Source organism: Cervus canadensis, chromosome 17, assembly GCF_019320065.1.
Source record: "Cervus canadensis isolate Bull #8, Minnesota chromosome 17, ASM1932006v1, whole genome shotgun sequence".
Lineage (NCBI taxonomy): Eukaryota > Metazoa > Chordata > Mammalia > Artiodactyla > Cervidae > Cervus > Cervus canadensis.
This window is the reverse complement of record NC_057402.1, coordinates 37,851,814-37,871,977: the sequence shown is the minus strand read 5'-3', so window position 1 is coordinate 37,871,977 and position 20,164 is coordinate 37,851,814. Positions and strand designations below refer to the sequence as shown.

The window sequence follows — 20,164 nt, the reverse complement described above, 5'->3', positions numbered from 1 at the left end:
AAGCTGGAAAGTGTCCTAATGTGGGGAAGAGCTGATTCTATATCAGTGTCAGATAAATGGGGTGCTACTGCACCCCTAACAGGCATGCTCAAGTCCTCACCAAGATGCCTGAAGTTTCAGAAGGTTTTAGCTTTCAGGAATTTTTAGACTGAGTATGCAGTGTGAACTGTCCATTTAAGCAAAACAAGGCTGCTTTGTTAGGCAATATCTTATTTATAGCCTTTTTTTTTTTTTTTTTTTTAAAGGGGACCATTGAGGAGCAGTCGAAGTCCCTCTTACTTTCAGGGCACAGAGAGGGGACCCTGGCCTGACCACCACAGAGACAATGACTTCCTAGAAACCACTGGTTTCAGGTCTTAACCAACTAACATTCCAGCTTAAGCTCTTCTTCCTGCAATGCTCTCATTTCAGATGCAAAAGACAGTCCAGATCCAGAGGTCTGTATCCAGCATGGATGAGGATTAAAAAAGGCCCAAGAGCTGCTAGAATAAATGTCAGCATTCAAAACTCAATGCATGCACTTGACTTACAGGAGAACTGCTAAAGATCACACATGAAGCTTCTTCATTCTTTGTTCGTATTTCTAGCAAGCTGGATTATCTACTTTGGGAGGGATATAAATGGACTCTAATGACAGCAGTGAGTAGAAGCGGCAGGAGTGCACAGGTAAGAGACAGACAGAGGTAAAAATCAGCCACTAGCACTCAAAGTCCAATGACAGCGAGCAGCTTCACAGAGAACAGACCTCAGTACCTCCCGTGGCCTCATGCCGGTGCAGCTCAGCTCAGAATAAGGAGCCTGGATTGTTAAGAGAAGGTGAGAGGCTTTTCAGTGTCCTTTGCCTATGGAAGCAGGGAAGCATGCCAGACCTGCAGAAGACCCTAGTCCAAAAGAAAACATGTTTGGGCTCTTCAAGGGCTAGGTTTTGACCAGCTGAAAAACTGTCTGGGGCAACCTCATGACTGACGAAGATCCTGTATAAACAGGGAGTGCCCTTGTTGTCACATCATGCATTTTAAATGAATGAACGCAAACAGCAGATCAAAACCTGAGTGTGAGGACAACAGCAAGGAAATCTAATAAATGAGAAACCTAGTTGTTTCAAATAGTTTGGTGTTCTTAAGACTTCGAAAGCATGCTTGTTTTTCTCAATTATTCTAGAATTGGGGATGGTGCATAATTCAAATTAGCTTACTGCAGCTATTAGTACTTCTTTCCCTTAAAAGATTGGCTTTTCTTGGCTTACCAGGAAGGGAAGGGGGCTATCAGGCAGTCCCTGGAGCTATAAGTTATCTTAAGAACAAAGAGGAGCCCTCCGTGGGCTGGGGACCTACCTGTTGAGACCCTGGCAGTAGCCGATGTCTGGATTCCGCCAGGAGAAGGCGAGCAGGACGTTGCGCAGCTTCTGAATGCCTTCCGAGGTGGGGCATGAGTAATGCTTGTTGTTGGGCAGAGTCCGCAGCAGGTCCAGCTCGATCTGCTTGGAGGCTGGGTTCTGTTTCTCCAGCGCCTTCTGAAGCAAAGTCTGGAAGTAACCGGGCTGAGTGCTGTCCTTGAACTTCTTGATGTGACGGTCTACACACCACTTCCACACCTTGGAACGGTGCTCGTGTGGGATGCCCGCACGGACCAGGTTCTTTAATTCTGGGGAACACGTCATCTCCCTGTTCACTGTGCTCGCAAAGTAGTTTTCCCACTTGACCCCAGTGGAGACCTCCTGGTTTTCTGTGAGGTAGAGGGTCTTCAGGTCCAATGCCCGGACTTTGGCGACCAACTTCTCTTCCTCGTCATCCTCTGGGACAGTCTTAAACCCATAAATGTCATATTCACTGTTGAGGAAAAAAACGAAAAGTTAAATGATGCAATCTGGCAAAAAGGTCAGTGAAACATGAAAAAGAACCTAGAAATCTACTCATATCTAAACGGCACTGTGATATATGACCAGGCATTTCAATTCAGTGAGGAAATAATTAACTTCTCAATAAATAACTGGTGAGAATAACTGGCTATCTGTATGGAAAAAACTGCTTTAGATCCCTTCTTGATACTACACAGGCAAAAAAAAATCAACTCTAGATGGTCGAAGCACTCAATGTAAAAAGCACAGAAAATACAAGCAAGACTGCAAACACAAGGCTGATAAATTTGGCTACATTAATATATTAATACATGTGCATGTATGTTTATATAGCATACATATACACATGCATAACACTTATGCTCAAAAAATACCATTTTAAAAAGTAAAAAGACAAGGGAGAAAACATTACATTAGTAAGATACTAGGGATGAAAAAGAATTAAAGCTATGGTAGGCAGAATAATGGCCCCCAAAGACTTCCCTGGAATCTGCGAATATGTCACATTTAGTGGCAAGAGGTACACCGTGTGTGGAATTACAGCTATGGCCCTTAAGACAGCGAGGTTATCCTGGATGTCCCAGGTGGGACCACAGTAATCACAGGAGCCCTTAAAGTCGAAGAGGAAAGTAGGAGAGTGGGCCAGAGAGATGTGACAAAGGAAGAAGAGTCAGAGGGATGTGAAGTGGGACAGGGCTTGGACCCATGGTTGCTGGCTCTGAAGATGGAAGAAGGCAGCCACAAGCCAAGGAAAACAGGTGACCTCGAGGAGCTGGAAATGGCCACACCTGATGACCAGCAAGAAAACAGAGACCTAGCCCTACAACCAGAAGGAAGTGTATCCTTCCAACAACTTGAGTAAGCAAGGACACAAACTATCTCCTAGAACCTCCAGGAAGGAACACAGCCCTGCTGATACCCTGATTTCATCCAGCAAGACCATGCTGGACTGCTGACCTACAGAACCGTTACACAGTAAATATGTATCACAAACTTAGCAACTTAACACAATGATGGTGATGGCAGTCACAGGAAACCAAAAGGAGGCCTCTCACACACTGCTGCTGAGTCCGTAAACCTGTAGGAGCACTCTGAAAACCGGATCCAGCAGAGCTGAAGATAAGCACATCCAGCACTGGAGAAACTCTCACGCCAACACATGGACACATGGATACACATGCCACTGATGTCTAGTGCATCACAGTTTGTAAAAAGAAAAAACAGAACTACTCTAAGTGTCTACCATGAGACAAAGGAATAAAAAAGTGATATACAATGAAGCTGTGTAAGGCAGATAAAAAAACTGCTCAGGGGCTACATAAACCCATCTGTATAATTTCAGAAAACCATGTTTAAAGAAATAAGTCACAAAAAGGTATGAATATGGTAGGATTAGCATATTAAAAAGTGTCTTCAATTAGAGGTACACATTGAAGTGCTGAAAGCAGAAATGACATGTCTGGTCCTTGCTTTAAAATATATCAGAAAAAAAATTTCAGAGGGAGAGGATAAGAAGAAACAAGATTGGCAAAATGTTAATAATTGTTAAATTATTGGGTAACAGCTACATATGGGGGTGTCATATGATGCTACTACTTTGAAATTCCATAATGAAAACTTAAAAGTAACTCAGTATACACAGTTATTATTCTACTTATACAGAAAGTGTGAAAACATACAACAGATGGGCAGATAGCTGGGCTCTGTCCTCATGGGAGTCAGTCCCCAAACCCCACTCCCAAAACACAGCAGGAGAGCACAGCGTGGGGAGCCTGGCTGCCCAGACTGGGGTCCTGTCCTGGCCACTCCCTGGCTGTGTGACCTGGGCAAGTTACATCACCTCCCTGACCCCAGCTTCAGCATTTGCTGAGGATAAAAACACCCTCCTCACTAAGTGTTAAACATGAGCAGTGGCACAGCTCCTGGCACACAGACCTCAGTAGTTTTGTGACAATGGCATTGGTTGCATTCCAACAGCATATTTTTTACCTGTCATCTGAGTAGCATGGACAAGGCAGGCCAGTGCTGTAAGCACAGAGAAGGGAAAGAGCAGGTCGGGCTGAGGCAGGGCTTCCCCTGGGACCAGGGTGGGGCAGGAGAAGCCAGGCAGAGTGGGGGTGGAAACAGGAGGAGACTGGACTAAGTGCATTCACAGACTTCTCCTGCCAATATTTCATGAAACTCATTTTTTAGAAACTAGGATATGAAGGTTCTTAATCCAAGATACATCACAGGCTGCCAGACTCCGTGATTTTCTGAAAAACATATGCAATACTGTGTGTATGTCCAACCGCATTTTGGGGCCAAGTGTCTCCATGGCTTGAATCAGACCCTCAGTGAGTTCTGAACCACTGGATCAGGTTACCGAAGTGTGCTTCCCTTACAGAGAAGGCCCAGTTACCCACTTAGGGGCTCCTTTGCTTTCAAACTCCCCATGAGTGCAGTTGTACCCATGGGTCTCTGGAGAAGATTCTACTCCTCGGAGGACTGGCTCCTCTTATAGCAAGACTGGCTAGCATCCACGGTGGCACGGTACATGCAAGAAAAGTCTTGAAATCAAAAGACCTGGGCTGAATCCCAGCTCTGTTACTTGATTATGACAGCAAGATTGATGAGATTACCTATTCTAATGACTGACAGTCATTGTCATGAGTATCGAAGGAGACACGGAGAACTGTGTAAAGTTCTTGGTAAGTGGCTACTGTGCTTAAAGCAGGGCTTGAGAAATGGGTCCCACCACCCCCAGGAGTCACGAGCATCTTTACCTGACAAGATGAGGTTTAATGAACGCTTGCTCTGGATGCTCTGGACTCTCAACCTGCAGAGCGTCCTCCAGCAGCTGGGCTATGACATCCCGAGCAGGCCCCTGTTCTTCTGAGCAAACTGGGGTCTTCATTTCTTGGAGCAGTATCAAGTATTTGCTTTCTATCTGGCAGAGCTTGGCTTCCAGGCTAGAATACTGCAGAGAATGTGGGAGTTACCTCCTTCCAGACAGACACACAGGAAGAGCAATCCTCAAGTACCTCAAGCAATCAATGAATGACAAGCCCAGAACCACTAGGAAGTGAGCCAGAGAGAGACTATATCCCAGGCAAGAGATGAATTTATGCCACAGGCCACTTGTCTTATCTAAATGGTCCACTGAGCCCCCTCTTCCCTCTGGGGGAAGTACTGGTAATAAAGTAATAAGCACAGAAGTACTGGTAATAAGGCTTTTGCATGTCAACACATGAGTTCTGGACAGCGTTGAGGTGAACAGCAGAAACCAGGCCACACACTCATTACTGAGGTCAAGCTGAGCACGACTTGGCACACAGGCCCCAAGCAGCCACCTTATGGTATTTCAATACTTTCCTAGGATGCTATGACCCAGCACCAGCTCCCATCTGCTACCTTATCAGACAAATCAACACATCCCTCAAAAACATGCAGGAACAAGGCCTGGGAAGATGCTCTGGGGACTGTTCAAAAGGTATATGAGGCATTTAATAGCTGCCGACACAGTGTCACTGAATTTCATTTGATTATCACTGGAATATCTATGATGTCTGTACACTTCGCAAAGCCCTCTTTGAAAGAGAAATGAAAGGGAAAGTTGCTCAGTCATGTCCAACTCTCTGCAACTCCATGGCCTATACAGTGCATGGAATTCTCCAGGCCAGAATACTGCAGTGGGTAGCCTTTCCCTTCTCCAGGAGATCTTTCCAACCCAGGGATCAAACTCAGATTTACATCAAACCCGCATTGCAGGTGGATTCTTTACCAGCTGAGCCACAAGGAAAGCCCAAGAATACTGGAGTGGGTAGCCTATCCCTTCTCCAGCAGATCTTCCTGGCCCAGGAATTGAACTGGGGTCTCCTGCATTGCAGGCGGATTCTTTACCAACTGAGTTATCAGCATAGTCACATCTGACTCTCACAACAACCCTATCAGATTCAGAGACGGCATCATGCTCACCACCCCCACTTACAGACACGGAACTGACTCACACAACTCAAAAGCATAAATCAAAAAATCCAAACAACCTTAATTTGGGGGACCTCAGAACTGTGTCTTTTTTTTCTATAAAGTTCATTACACCTGTGAATAAAACCCACATCTCAGGGCATTTCTACTGTCTTCATCACAAAGTGAAATTAAACAGTGCTATCACTATATACATTTTAAATACATTTTGGTATCAGTAATCATATCCCTTCAAGCATGGGGGTTGAACTGATTTGAAAGCATGTTCATTTTTGAATAGTTTCTGAATCACATCATCTCCCACCTGAGGACAGAATGTACGCACCCTGACCTACCTTTGCCATCAGATCCCTCTCTCTTCTTTCTGCATTTCTCCGTAGAGCTGCAAGTTCCAAGATTTCCTTATTTAGAAATTTATTTTGGGTTTTGTACCCCTGTAGATTATCCTGTTGGAAAAAAAAAAGTTCATCGACTCACACTGGTTGAATGTTGATTATCCTTTATAATTAATATTTTGCTGCCTTACCAATCAAATAGCCCTTTCTGAAAGTGAAAGTTGCTCAATTGTGTCTGACTCTTTGCGACCCCATGGACTATACAGTCCATGGAATTCTCCAGGCCAGAATACTGGAGTGGGTAGCCGTTCCCTTCTCCAGGGGGTCTTTCCAACCCGAAAATCGAACCAGGGTCTCCTACATTGCAGGTGGATTCTTTACTAGCTGAGCTACCATGGAAGCCCAAAGGGGACGCTGCGGCTAGCCCTTTCTAAGTTAGAGCAAGTTCTAAGGAACTGAAAATGATTATTAGGCACTTTCTGATTAAGCTTTATGGCCACCCTTGGCAGGGGAAGGAAAGTAGGCACCACTGCATAATGAAGGAGATCGGGAAATAAATTTACTTGATGGTGGTGATTTTTCTCAACTGACCTTAGAAGAAATAAGTAGGACTTATGCCCTAAATCTATGCAAATATTTTATCTACCCACATACACTGAGGTGGTACAAAAGGTAATGCCTTATATTCATCTTGTTTTTTAACTAGAGAAATTGAACAAACTTTCTGTCCATTCTCATTTTTACTTATCCAGTTTATGTAGAAAAGGCTATACATATATACAATGTTCTTAAGAATTACACTTAATAATGAATACCTATAGCCTACAATGTATAAGGCACTTAAGAGATTATGTTCCTCAATTTTTTTTACATTAAAAAGATTTCAAACTTATGGAAAAGTTGGAAGAAAAGTACAATAAACACAATATACCCTTCACCTAAATTTTCCAGTGGTTAACTCTTGACACGTTTGCTTTATGTTTTAAGAGAACATCATAAGGACTTTCCTGGTGGTCCAGTGGTTAAGAATCTGCCTGCCAAAACAGGGGACACAGGTTTAAGCCCTGGTCCGGGAAGATTCCACATGCCACAGAGCAACTAAGCCCATGAGCCACAACTACTGAGCCTACACGCTCCAGAGCCCGTGTGCCACAACAGGAGAAGCCACCACAATGAGAAGCCCGCGCACCACAACTAGAGAAAGCCTACGTGCAGCCAAGGAGACCCAGCACAGTCAAAAATAAAGAAATAAAGAAGAAAAAGGAGAGAACGTCACAAGCTAGTGACAAGTTCACCAGGTCCAACTCAAAGTTCAGATCTGGCAGAAGCAGATGCTGTGTGTTAGCTTCAGCCCTTGAAACTCTGAGCAAAGGAAGGGAAAGGTGATCTTTGAGACAATTCTGGCAGTGATCTCTACATGCTCCCTACCAAATCCAGTCTTTTACAAATGTGTTTGTCCCCTACTCTGTGTGAAGTTCCCGAGGAATCGCTGATCCCTCAACCTCAGGAGGAACTATTCACGATAGTTCCAAGGGTGGTCAACGACCACCTTGGTCCAAGGCCAAGGCAGTCAAGAAAGGCCCTGACCTTTGTGCTGTCCCAGGACAGAGACTGCGGCCCCTCCCCAGAGATGTGTCCAGAGATGCCCACATCTCCAAACTGGGAACCAACGAGGCGGCATACAATTTCCCTTGAAAACACAGAAGAATGAAAATGTTCCCACAGTCCCTATAATCGCTAACACTTACAGAGCAGCTAAGCATGGGAGAGACCCTCAATCTCACTTAAACCTCACAACCCTACTCTTTGGCAACTGCTCATCATCTCTGTTTCCTAACTGAAGAGCTGTCACAGGCAGGCCATGCGATGACTAAGTGTGGGTCTGGGAGGCAGGCCTGCTGGGCCCCTGGCCAGGGTGCTTGGCCTCCAACTCCCACCTGAGCTCTGATCTGCATCACACATTCTCAGTCTCAGCAAGACCACATGTCATGAAAAGGACTGGAGACAGCCACTGTCAGACCCTGAAGGAGGTCCACAGACTTCCTTTTCTGATCTAAATCATGACGTTCTCCTTTCTTCTGGTGTCTGGAAGCGCTCGTATTTGGAAACAATGAGCAAACATCACCAAACGGCAGGCTGACTGAAGGAAGGTGAGCTAGAGGGCAACTGAAGAATACACTGGACCGTGACGGGCACAGACTGGGCAGTACAAGGTGGGTCGGGGGAGCAGGACACATGTCTTTGAGTTAGACTTCGTGCTTGAGTCTAAGGAAGTCCTGACAGTGCACCTCAAGGATTCTTTCTCTAGAACGACAATCACAGTCTTCACTTAAGACTCTAGCAGGGGGACTTCCCTGGTGGTCCAGTGGTTAGGAATCTGCCTTCCAACCCAGAGGACCAGGGTCCCACCCCGGTCAACGACCTAAGATCCCACATGCAGTGGGGCAACTAGGCCCACATGCCACAGCTACTGAGCCCACGCTCTGGAGCCACGAGCTGCAATGAAAGGTCTCACACGTTGCAATTACAACCTGATGCAGCCAAAAAAATAATGATTAAAACAAAACTCTGTGGGATACCAGGTGTTCTGTGAAGGCTTTACATGGACTACCTCTTTAAACCCTTACAAGACTCTATGAGGTGAGTGCCATTTCTCAGATGAGGTGAACCAGCCTGCCTCAGGTCAGAGGTCATTAGTGGTAAGGCTGGATTTGAATATAACCAAGTTTGGCTTCAGAGCCCAGGCTCAATCTAAACCACCTCACCATACTGGGCCACATCCCCTTCCTCATTGGTGTTTATTACAGTTGTGATTCTGCTTTTTTCATTTTCATGCTTTCTAAACTAAACTCTGAGCTCCAGGAAGACAGAGACTGTCTGCTTTGTGCAGAGTACAAAGCCTACCCCATGGCCGGCTGGCTGAATGAATGAGTACTAAGCAGGAAAAGCTGTATGTATGAAGTTATTCATGTAACAGCAAATCACAGGAAAGAAGAGAGAGGCTGATTAAATAATGATGACAGAATCAAAAGGTGGATAATGTGGAATACCCCCCGCACGCCCCGACACACACCGTGGTTCCACTCACTGGTAAAACGTGCTCCCCTGCAGAGCACCACTCACTGCAGCCTGGAAACCAAACACCCTGGTGCTTCTCTCTAAATACTACCAAAGACAGATATGCTTGCAAAACATAAAATTCAGTTGAGGGACTTCCCTGGTGGTCCAGTGATTAAGACCCCGCACTCGCAATGCAGAGGGCCTGGGTTCAATCCCTGGTCAGGGAACCAGGTCCCACAGGCTGCAATTCAGAGGTCACAGAAGGCGACTAAAAACCCCATGTGCTGCAATGAAGGCTGAAGAGCCCATGTGCCACAACTAAGGCCTGACACATCCAAATAAATACAAATAATGAATAATAAAAAAATTCAGCCGACCTTAAATATCAGACTGTAAAAAGGGATGTAAAAAAAGACTATTAAAAGGGACTCTAAAAAAAACTGTACGAAAGGGATGTATATTTAAGGTTGGGTACACTCTAGCTTGCATGTATACACAAAACCAACTTTTACTGGCAACACTAACCAAGACCTTTTTTTTTTTTTTTAACACGGCTATTTTTGTAGCAGTTATAATTATAAAGTAAAGAGATTGAGGGCTTTGGTGCTGCTGTTGCCCTTTTGGTTTTTCTCACCAATAAATCCTTCTGGCCTCACATTTCTACTGGGTGCTGTCCCTAAGAAGTGGTGACCACAGGAGGCCACAAACATTTCAACAAAGTCGCCTATTATTCCAGAGTTTTACTTTCCATTTAAGAGTTATCTTTAAGGTCCAGGTATGACTAACAGTCATCCAGTCCATTGACACTGCATGACAGGGACTGCTAGGCATGAAGCAGGCTCAGTAACGATCTCAAAAGTGGCAAGCCTTTGCCCTTCAACGATAAACCGCATTTGGACAAAATATCCTCGGTGCCACATTAACTGCAGCCAGCTGAGGAAGACTTTGGGGCCAGCTGGGACGGATAGTTGCAGATCTGTGTGGGGACAGCTCGGGTCTGGGTTATACCAAATGCCTCTATCCTAGGGGACACATCTCCATCTGAAACTTCTCCAAATCGAGAACTGATGGCAGAAAAACTTTGGGGGCCCTCTCAGTGGCCTGGCTGACAGTGTCCCAATGCTTTTCAGCTCTCCCCTGGGGCCAGGTAGGTTTCTCCACAGGACAGTCACCTGCCCCCTGCCTCACAGCGTTCTCTGTGCTCATCTGCTGGTCACCACCCCAGGTGTGACAGGGAGAGCCACCTCTGGTCAGGAACCAGCCTCTGTCCTCAGGGGCAGCCCAGAGAGGCACACGAGGAGGAGACTCTGCCCTCCCTGCTGGGCGTCAGGACACCCCTGCCTTAGGCATGGGGGCAACTGACTCTGTGAAGGCCCTTCTCCCAAGTATGCTGGGAGCCAGGGTCCACTTCTCCACCTGAGCCCACGCCAGCGGTCAGGAACGATGCTCCCTCACCTGGCCTCCACGGTTTGCCAAGGCGGCTGTGCTGGTGACGGTCCATGCACAGAGGAGGCAAAAAACAGCCACCAGAGGTTACATGGAATAAAGAAGTTCTAAGGGTGTATAAATAGAGAAGTCACAGCTGCAAGGGAGGGGAAAGATCTGAAACTGTTCTGAGCTATGGCGACATCGATGGACTCAGACTTTCATTTTCCATGGAAGCTTCTTAGGAAACTAATAGTTATCTGACCAGGAGTCTTGTGACAGTTTTTTTTTTTTTTTAAAAGGGCACAGCTGCTTTGCTGTCACGCCAAACTAGCTCACCGAGGCCAGGTGCTCTAGAGTGACATCAATGGACAGACTGTCAGCGGATCTGGGGTTTCTTTTCCCATAACAGGCACCCAGGCCCTGCTCTTACTTTCAGCCAGTCCAGTTCCAGCTGGTCCCTGCCCGCGGGGGCGGCCGCGGGAGAGCCAGGCACACAGGTCGGGGAGGACGCGCTGCCCTCGCACTCGCTGAGCTGCCGGGAGAGCTTCATGATGACCTCGTCCTTGGCCTGGATGGTCTCCATCAGCATCCCCAGCCGCTCGCTGAGCTCACCCACTTTGCTCTTCAGCATCTTCACTTCCTGCTGAAGACTGTCCTTCTCCTGGTTGAACCTCTCCAGCTGGTTGGTGAGGCCCAGAATCTGGTCGTCCTTCTGGTGCAGAAGCCCCAGTGTGTCCTGCGGGACCCCGTCACAGAGGCGGCTGCTTGTGAAGTACTTGTCGTACTGGGAGGACCGCACCGTCTGCTGCAGCAGCCGCACGAGCTCCTGGGAGCCAGGGAAGACGGATCAGGGAGCAGGGATGGGAGGAAAAGCAGAGGTCACGACAAGTCTACACAGAGCAACCATTAGAGTTTGAGCAAATGCAGAAATTTAATGGAAATACTTTAATATCCAACTTCCTCTTGAAGGATCTCAAAAAATAGAGAAGGAAAAATATTTGTTCCATAAAGGCTGTCTGCAGAGAACAATGATAGGAAGCAGGAAATGGTGGACAGGCAGACTGCAATTAGCAATGGTTCCCAGTGAACATTCATCCATATTAAAACATCTCAGCTCTAAGTTCACTGATCTGCTGAGGAATTAAGTATAATTAGGTGTGATCAGCTCAAAAAAAGCTGCTATTTAACAGGATGTGGAAACTCTTAAAAAAAAAACTGTTCACAGGGCTTGGGCTGGAATTACGCTCAGAGAGTGGGCGAGGTGCGGACAACACGCTCCCCAGTTCACGCTGAGGGTCTCACGCTCCTCAGAATTTCAAGTATCTGTGAGTAAACGACCAAGCAGAGCAGTAGTGCCTACATCAGTGGCCATGGCAATACATAACTCTTAGGGGAAAAGCACCTTCTGGGAAATAACAGAGTCAGAGAAATAAGAGAGCCGGGTTTTTCTCCTCCGGTCCCTGGCCTACTGATGTGAAATACGACACAAACGTTGAAGAAGGAGAATTACCTTCTGACTGGCTAAGTCTTTTCTTAACCTTTCTAGCTCTTCCTGCTGGTTCTGGACAAGCAGCTGCATCTCAGAGGCCGGCTTGCTGGCGCTGCCACTGCCTGATGGCACCTCGGGTGAAGGGTCACCAATACTGTGGCGATTTTTGTATGATCCAATCATTTCTTTCAAAGGGCGCTTTCCTTTATAGGGAATACGTCCAAAATCAAAGGGAAATCCTGAGCCAGTTATTCCTACATAAAAATAAAAGCTTGTTTAAGTTCAGCCCCGATCTTCCTTTCGGAAATTCCAGTAAAATACATTAAAATACATTAATATCATCGTCTAAGGAGTTCTGCGTGTATCACTGTGCTCCTACCTCATTCCTGATGACAACCAAACTTAGAACCAAAGATGATCTTTCACGTGATCACTTTTAAGGAAAACTTTCTCTATTTGATGGCTCAATTTTTGCATTGAAAGTGTCAGTCACTCAGTCGTGTCTGACTCTTTGTGCCTCTTTGTGACCCCATGGACTATAGCCCACCGGGTTCCTCTGTCCATGGAATTCTCCAGGCCAGAATACTGGACTGGGGGTTGCCATTTCCTTCTTCAGGAGATCTTCCCTACCCAGGGATCGAACCTGGGTTTCCTGCATTGCAGACAGACTTTTTACCAACTGAGCCACCAAGGGAAGCCAAGAACGTTTTCCCTGACTAGGAACTGAACCTGGGCCACGGTGGTGAAAGCACTGAACTCTAACCACTAGACCACAGGGGAGGTTTAATGTTTAATGCTCAATTTTTGCATTAAGACAGGTGAAAAAAAAGTTAGACTGTACATCAGTACTAATGAGGAATTTATGACAAAACTGTACTATACCTCTCTCAAGATTCTTTTGTAATGTTAAGTTTGTTTCTCCAAAGATCCGTTCGAAGCCTATATGTTCACATCACCATTTTCCAATTTCAGGTACTTTGAGGACCAAAGAGAACAGAGACACAGACCAGGGAAAAACACGGTTGCTCCAAGTTCCTACAGCATCAGCATCCTGAGCACAAAGTACCCCTTCCCCTGGGCACCTCAGTGAGGGCAGGGCCTGCATCTACAAGGTTAGCAGGCAGGACTTAGAGATACACTAGGGATCCCTGGCTGCTTGCTTTCTGCTCATCTGTATTTACTAAAAAAGAAAAAACAAAAAAATCCCACAAAAAACCCAAGTTTATGTTTTCTTAATTATAAATACATTTTATTCTCTTTCTTAAATACTGAGATAGCCAAATAAATTTTAATGTAGATGGATTTGAATATATATTAAAAATGTAAAGAGGAGACACAAGAGTACATACTATACAGATTCCATTTGCAGGCAAAACAAAATCTACGATGTTAGGAGTCAGGATGGTGATTGTGGGGTGGAGGGAGTGGGAGGTGATGCAGTCACTCGAAGGGGGTCTGGGGACGGGGGCTGGCCCCTGGCACTCTCCTGTTTCTTCAAGTAAGTGCTGGCTACATGGATATGTTCACTTTGTGAAAATCCATCAAGCTACGCATTTCTGACTAGAGGGCTTTTCTGCATGTACAAAGATTAGCTTGTTGCTGTTGTTGTTGTTCAGTCATTAAGTTGCTTCCAACTCTTTGGGACACCACTGACTGTAGCCCGTCAGGCTCCTCTGTCCTTGGGATTTCACAGGCAAGAATACTGGAGTGGGCTGTCATTTCCTTCACCAGGGTATCTTCCTGACCCAGGGATCAAACCCGCATCTCCGGCATTATAGGCAGATTCTTTACCGCTGAGCCACCAGGGAAGCCCATGGAGATTAGTTTACTTCCCATGAATAACATGGACAAGAAGCTGTGGGCTGATTCCTGATTCACAGGAAATATCCATGAATCAACAAGATACAAATCAGAGACATCTTTGTCTCTCTGTGTCTTTTACATGGGCTCCCTCTCAAAGGGCCAGGGGCTGAGCAGGACTAAGAAGGCCCTGCCCTCCAGCAGTGCTGGCAGTTCATGCCTTGATCAAGTCACTAAGCCTCACTGATTCTTCCTTTCCAGTCTTGCTACTGTGCACCCTTCCAGTTCATCCCTAGGGTCTCTAGGGGAAATCAGAACCAACAATATTTACTTTGAACAATCCAAATCCCCAGCCTCAATCCCTGTACCTCCAGGAGGCTTTCCCAGTTCACAAGGAGCCCCTCTATGGGATGCCCCCCGCCCCCGCCCCGAGCTGTGCCACACACTGGGTCACAAGGCATGCTCAGCTTGGCCATATCTTCACTACGTTACACTGGACCATAGGCTTCCATGTGATCATCCTGCAGATCACAAGTGAACTTCCCCCAAAGCAAGTCATGGTGGTCCTTTCCCAGGGGACAGAAAAATATTTCCTTTAGTGAACACGTGCTCTCAGTAAAGATTTCCTAAAACTCTGCCTCCTATTTCTGCCAGCCCGTGCCAGAAGCGAGCACAAGGAAGAATATCAAAATTATGTATTGCTATTTTACACTTAAAACATTGATATTCCCTCAATGGATCCATGGCTGTGGGACCATAAAAGGATGTTTAACAAAATGCTGATGGAGAAATGTATGAATGAGTCAGGCTGACACCTTAAATCCTGATGGACCTTAGTATCACAGAAAGAGGGAAAACCAGATATTACATCTTCCAGATGTAATTCAACAAGAAATAAACAAAACCCTCAGCCCCTACTCCACCCCAAAATATACTCTAGTCATAATTAAAAGTCAACCCTGAATCTGTGCAGGTCTCTGTTCTAGGGACCAGTGTATACAGGAAATACTATGTACAGTATATACAGGAAATACTGTGTATAGTGTATACAGGAAATATTGTGTACAGTGTAAACAGTGTATGAGCAAATACAGGGATGGAGGAGCCTGTTACATGACCTTACAGAAATACAATCAGCAAAATCCAGAATGTGGGCAATTCCTCAGCATGAAGACTCTATTTCTTCAATAAGCAGAGCAAGGTAGATGGAAGACAAAAAGAAAACAGAGAGCTGTTCAGCCTGAAAGAGACCTAAAAAGACACACAACTAAACAAACTTGGGGCCCTGTTAGCACCTCATTTGCTCAAGCCAACTGCAAGCAATTACAGAACAACTGGAGAAGAAGACAAGTAGGATTTACTGTAGCTGTATTTAGGTTTAACGCTGAAGCTATGGTTCTTTTAAAAAGTCATCTCCTAGATATACACACTAAAATGTTTACAGATGCAATGGATTAATATCTAGAATTTACTTTAAAATAACCCAGCTGATAGATGCCAGGAGGGGCAGGAGCTCAGAGAAGAAAGAAGCCAAAGCTGTGGAATATGACACTACATTTTCTACTTTTGTGTGCATTAACACATTTCTATAAATAGAAAGTTTTCTTTTTATAAAAAAAAAAACAGAATTTCTGTAAAGAGCACCACGACTTCTGGATTTCCCATTTCCTGAAAAAGTCTCAGAACCATAGGACAGGACATTTATTTATTTCTTGTGACATCTCATTTTTAAGCTGTTATGTTTTGCTTCCCACAGAGAGAACAGAACTCCCACTGGGCCTCATGCTCCTAGTGATACCTGTGACCAAAGGGTCTCCCACAGCATGAGGGGTTAACAGATGGCAGAGGCGAGAGCGACAGACAACAGGGACCACATCCATACCTTTGTTGCCTTCAGGAACCTGCTTCTTCCTTTCTTCCTGCACCATGGACTCCTCCAGTTCCTTAGGGCTTGGCTCTAGAAGCTCCCACTCTTCATTGGTGTAAAACACACTCCTCCGACTATCATTATGCCCTCTCCCAGGACGGAAAGAAGACATTGAATTTCTATTGGGACAAACAAAATGTTTAACTTTTTAAAAAACGGCAAAGCAAAATGCAATGTCATATATGGACATGAATTTGAGCAAACTCCAGGAGATACTGAAGGACGGAAGCCTGACATGCTATAGTCCAAGGCGTCGCAAAGAGTCAGACACGACTTAGTGACTGAACAACAGCAACAACAAATATCACATATATACGACAGGCAAAAACTAAAATCTGATTATAGCAAATGTTGGTGAGGACATGGAGAAACGAGAACTCTCATACACCGCTGGCGGAACATATAAATTGGAACTATTACCAGGGAGAACAATTCAGCAACATACAGATAAATTGCAGAGGTTTTACCCTAAGGCCCAACAACTCAGCAGGAAATTCTTCAACATGTGTCAAGGAGACACAAGCAAGAACATCCACTGCAGCACTGTTCATATTAGCAAAAATCCCAAACAACCTAAACATCTACTGACAAGAGGATAAATAAACTGTAGCATATTCATACAACCAAATACTATACATCATAAAGTGAATTTGTTCATTCAACAAATATTAATTAAGTGCCTACTATGTGCCAGGCACTAAGTGTTTGGGATTTGCTAGTGAACAAATATTCTGGTCCTTGTGGAATGTACATTCTATCTAAGATTACATGAAGCATATGGACAAATATTCTTTAAATGCTGAACGAGAAAAGAAAAAAAACAGAATGGCATGATTCACGTTACTTTTTAAATTTCAAGATAATACTACTAATAGACATCATTTATAGATACATACATACATAGCAAAACTTTAAAAATCCACATAAGAATGATAATTATCAAATACAGAATACTGGTTACTTCCATGAAAGGCAAGAGAATGATTTGAGCTGTATCTGTAATGTTTTAATTTGTGCTTTTAAAAGTGCAGCAGAAATATGACAATGTTACATAGTTTGGTAGTGGCTACCCAGGTAGTCAACTCACTACAATCTACACTTGCCTGTATGATAAAATTATTTCATTAAAACTTCTAAAAACTAGGTTGGGATTTCTACTTCAAGTAAAGATGGACTAAGAGGAACTAGATTTATAGTCATCTGAAATAACTGACAAACCGAACAAAACAGAGGAAACAATGATTCTCAGACACTCAGACATCAGGCTGCAAGGGGCAGTGGAACACGAACAAGGCGAGCCCTTCCCCTGACCAAGGACAGTGCCTAGAGACTTCCGGGCCATAGTGCTGGCAGTGGGAATCCAGGGGCGCTCTGCCATGAATTGATAAGACAGAGATGGGACTCCCAAGACAGGTGGAGTTCAGAGGGCATAGCACTGGAGAGAAGGCTGTACAGAGGGCTACAGAAACGTCAGAGGGTTCCTAAGTCTCCAGCTGAGTAGTATCAGGCTTGTGTGTAAGAAAGTCACCTGTGACTGGGGAAAGAACTCCCTACAGGAGCAGAGGGAACTATCCCTGAGGCTCATACAGGGCCAGGAATACTGCAAAGCCCCACCAGCCAGAGTGGGATCTCCTGCGGCATCAGGTAGAGTACTCAGAAAAAGGTTACTGACGTTGTCCCTGGACTAAAGGCTGTTCTTATATTACCTAAAGAGCTTGAACATGAACTTCAGAAGTTTTAAACTGTTTCTGAATAATTAAGCTACATTCCAGAACAAAGCTTAAGAATATATGTAGGACTTACCTGGTGGTCCAGCGGCTAAGAATCCACCTGCCAATGCAGGGGACATGGGTGCGATCCCTGGTCTGGGAAGATCGCACATGCCAAGGGGCAACAAAGCCTGTGCGCCACAACTACTGAGCCCAAGAGCCTAGAGCCTGTGCTTTGCAGCAAGAGAAGCCACCGCGAGAAGCCTGGGCACCACAGCTAGACAGCGGCCCCACTCGCTGCAACTAGAGAAAGCCCACACACAACAGCGAAGACCCAGCACAGCCAAAACTAAATAAATAAACAAAAGATACATGTATGTAGGAACACGTACACAAAAAAATCTAGCACTCAGGTAAAACTCATAATATTGACACTCAATAAAAAAAAAAATTATCAGGCCTGCAAAGAAGTAGGAAAATAGAACTCATTTTAAGGAGAAAAATCAATAAACAGACTCAGAAATGACAAGTAATAAAATTAGTAGAAAAGAATTTCAAAAGTTATTAAAACTGTTTCCCCATGTTTGAGAAGCCAGAAGAAAAGTTAAACATGTTAAATAGAGATATGAAAGATGTTTACAAAACTCAAATCAAAACTTCTGGAGATAGAGGAAAACATAAGCAGAACAATCTGTGACATAAATTGCAGCCACATTTTTTTAGGTCCACTTCCTAGAGTAATGGTAACAAAAGCAAAAATAAACAAATGGAACATAATTAAACTTAAAAGACTTTGCACAGCAAAGGAAACCATACACAAAATAAAAAGATAACTTACAGAATGGGAGAAAATATTTGCAAAGAATGAAACTGACCAAGAGATTAATTTCCAAAATATATAAACAGCTTACAGTTCATACATCTCAGTATTTTTAAAAACAACAACACAAACAGAAAAATGGGCAGAAGACCTAAATAAGACATTTCTCCAAAGAAGGCATACAGATGGCCAACGGGCACATGAAAAGATGCTCAACACTGCTAATTATTAGAGAAATACAAATCAAAACCACAATGAGGTGTATCACCTGACACCAGTCAGAATGGCCATCAACAAAAAGTCTATAGATAACAAATGCCAGAGAGGGTATAGAGAAAAAGGAACCTTCCTCCACTGTTGATAGGAATGTAATTTGGTGCAGCTACTATGGGAAACAGTATGCAAGTTCCTTCAAACACTAAAACTAAAGTGACCATATGATCCGGCAATCCCATTCCTGGACATATATCTAGAAAACATGAAAACTCTAATTCAAAAGATACATGTACCCCAATGTTCACTGCAGCACTATTAACAATAACCAAGACATGGAAGCAACCTACTAAATGCCTTTCAATAGATGAATGGATAATGAAGATGTGCTGTGTAAACATACATACACACACACACACACACACACACACACACACACACACACACAAACGGGGCTTCCCCGGTGGCTCAGTGGTAAAGAATCCACCTGTAACATAAGAGCCGCAGGAGATGTGGGTTTGATCCCTGAGTCAGGAAGATCCCCTGGAAGACAGCATGGCAACCCACTCCAGTATTCTTGCCCGGAGAATCCCAAAGACAGAGGACCTGGTGGGCTACAGTCCATAGGGTTGCAAACAGTCAGACACAACTGAAGCCACTTAGCACACACATACACATACACACACACACACACACACACACAATGGAATATTACTCAACCTCAAAAAAAAATACTGTCACTTGCAGCAACATGTTTGAACTTAAAAGTTTATCATACTAAGTGAAGTTAAGTCAGACAGAGAAAAACAAATATCATATGATATCACTTATATGTGGAATTGAAGAAACTAACACAAATGAACTTATCTATAAAACAGAAACAGACCCACAGGCATAGAAAGCAAACTTACAGTTATCAAAGGGGGAAGGAGGTGGGAAGGGATAAATTAGGAGTTTGGGATTAACATATACACACTACTGTATATAGAATAAACAAGGACTGACTGTATAGCACATAGAACTATATTCAATATCTTATAATAACCTATAATAGAAAAGAAACTCAAAAAAGTATAACTAAAACACTTCACTATACACCTGAAACACAACATCGTAAATCAGTTACACTTCAATTTTTAAAAATCTAGAGATAAAACTATGATGTCTACGGTGAAAATATACTTGATGGGATTCATAGCAGATGTGACACCACAGAAGGAAAGGTTACTGAATGTGATGACAGTGGAACAGAAACTATCCAAATAAAACAGAAGAAAGACAAAAGGAAAGAAAGGAAGAAAACTAACAAGCATGGTACAATGTTAAGCAAGTAATAATGTCAACTGAGAAACCTGTATTCAGGTCAGGAAGCAAAAGTTAGAACTGGACATGGAACAACAGACTGGTTCCAAATAGGAAAAGGAGTATGTCAAGGCTGTATATTGTCACCCTGCTTATTTAACATATGCAGAGTACATCATGAGAAACGCTGGGCTGGAGGAAGCACAAGCTGGAATCAAGATTGCCGGGAGAAATATCAATAACCTCAGATATGCAGA

At 44.2% G+C, this 20,164-nt stretch overlaps 1 protein-coding gene across 2 annotated transcripts in view; it reads right to left on the bottom strand.

Moving 5' to 3' along the window:
• Positions 1 to 20,164, bottom strand: part of TBC1D2B (TBC1 domain family member 2B) — an 89,114-nt gene that overhangs the window by 16,927 nt on the left and 52,023 nt on the right. The window contains exons 4-9 of one of the 2 annotated variants that reach the window (XM_043434534.1): positions 15,819 to 15,982; positions 12,158 to 12,339; positions 11,078 to 11,473; positions 6,160 to 6,270; positions 4,624 to 4,817; positions 1,335 to 1,829 (exon numbers count right to left, since the gene is read on the bottom strand). In XM_043434534.1, coding sequence (XP_043290469.1) covers positions 1,335 to 1,829; positions 4,624 to 4,817; positions 6,160 to 6,270; positions 11,078 to 11,473; positions 12,158 to 12,339; positions 15,819 to 15,982 — 1,542 coding nt within the window. Of the gene's footprint in view, positions 1 to 1,334; positions 1,830 to 4,623; positions 4,818 to 6,159; positions 6,271 to 11,077; positions 11,474 to 12,157; positions 12,391 to 15,818; positions 15,983 to 20,164 lie in introns of both variants that reach the window. The other variant, XM_043434533.1, reaches the window with a different exon arrangement.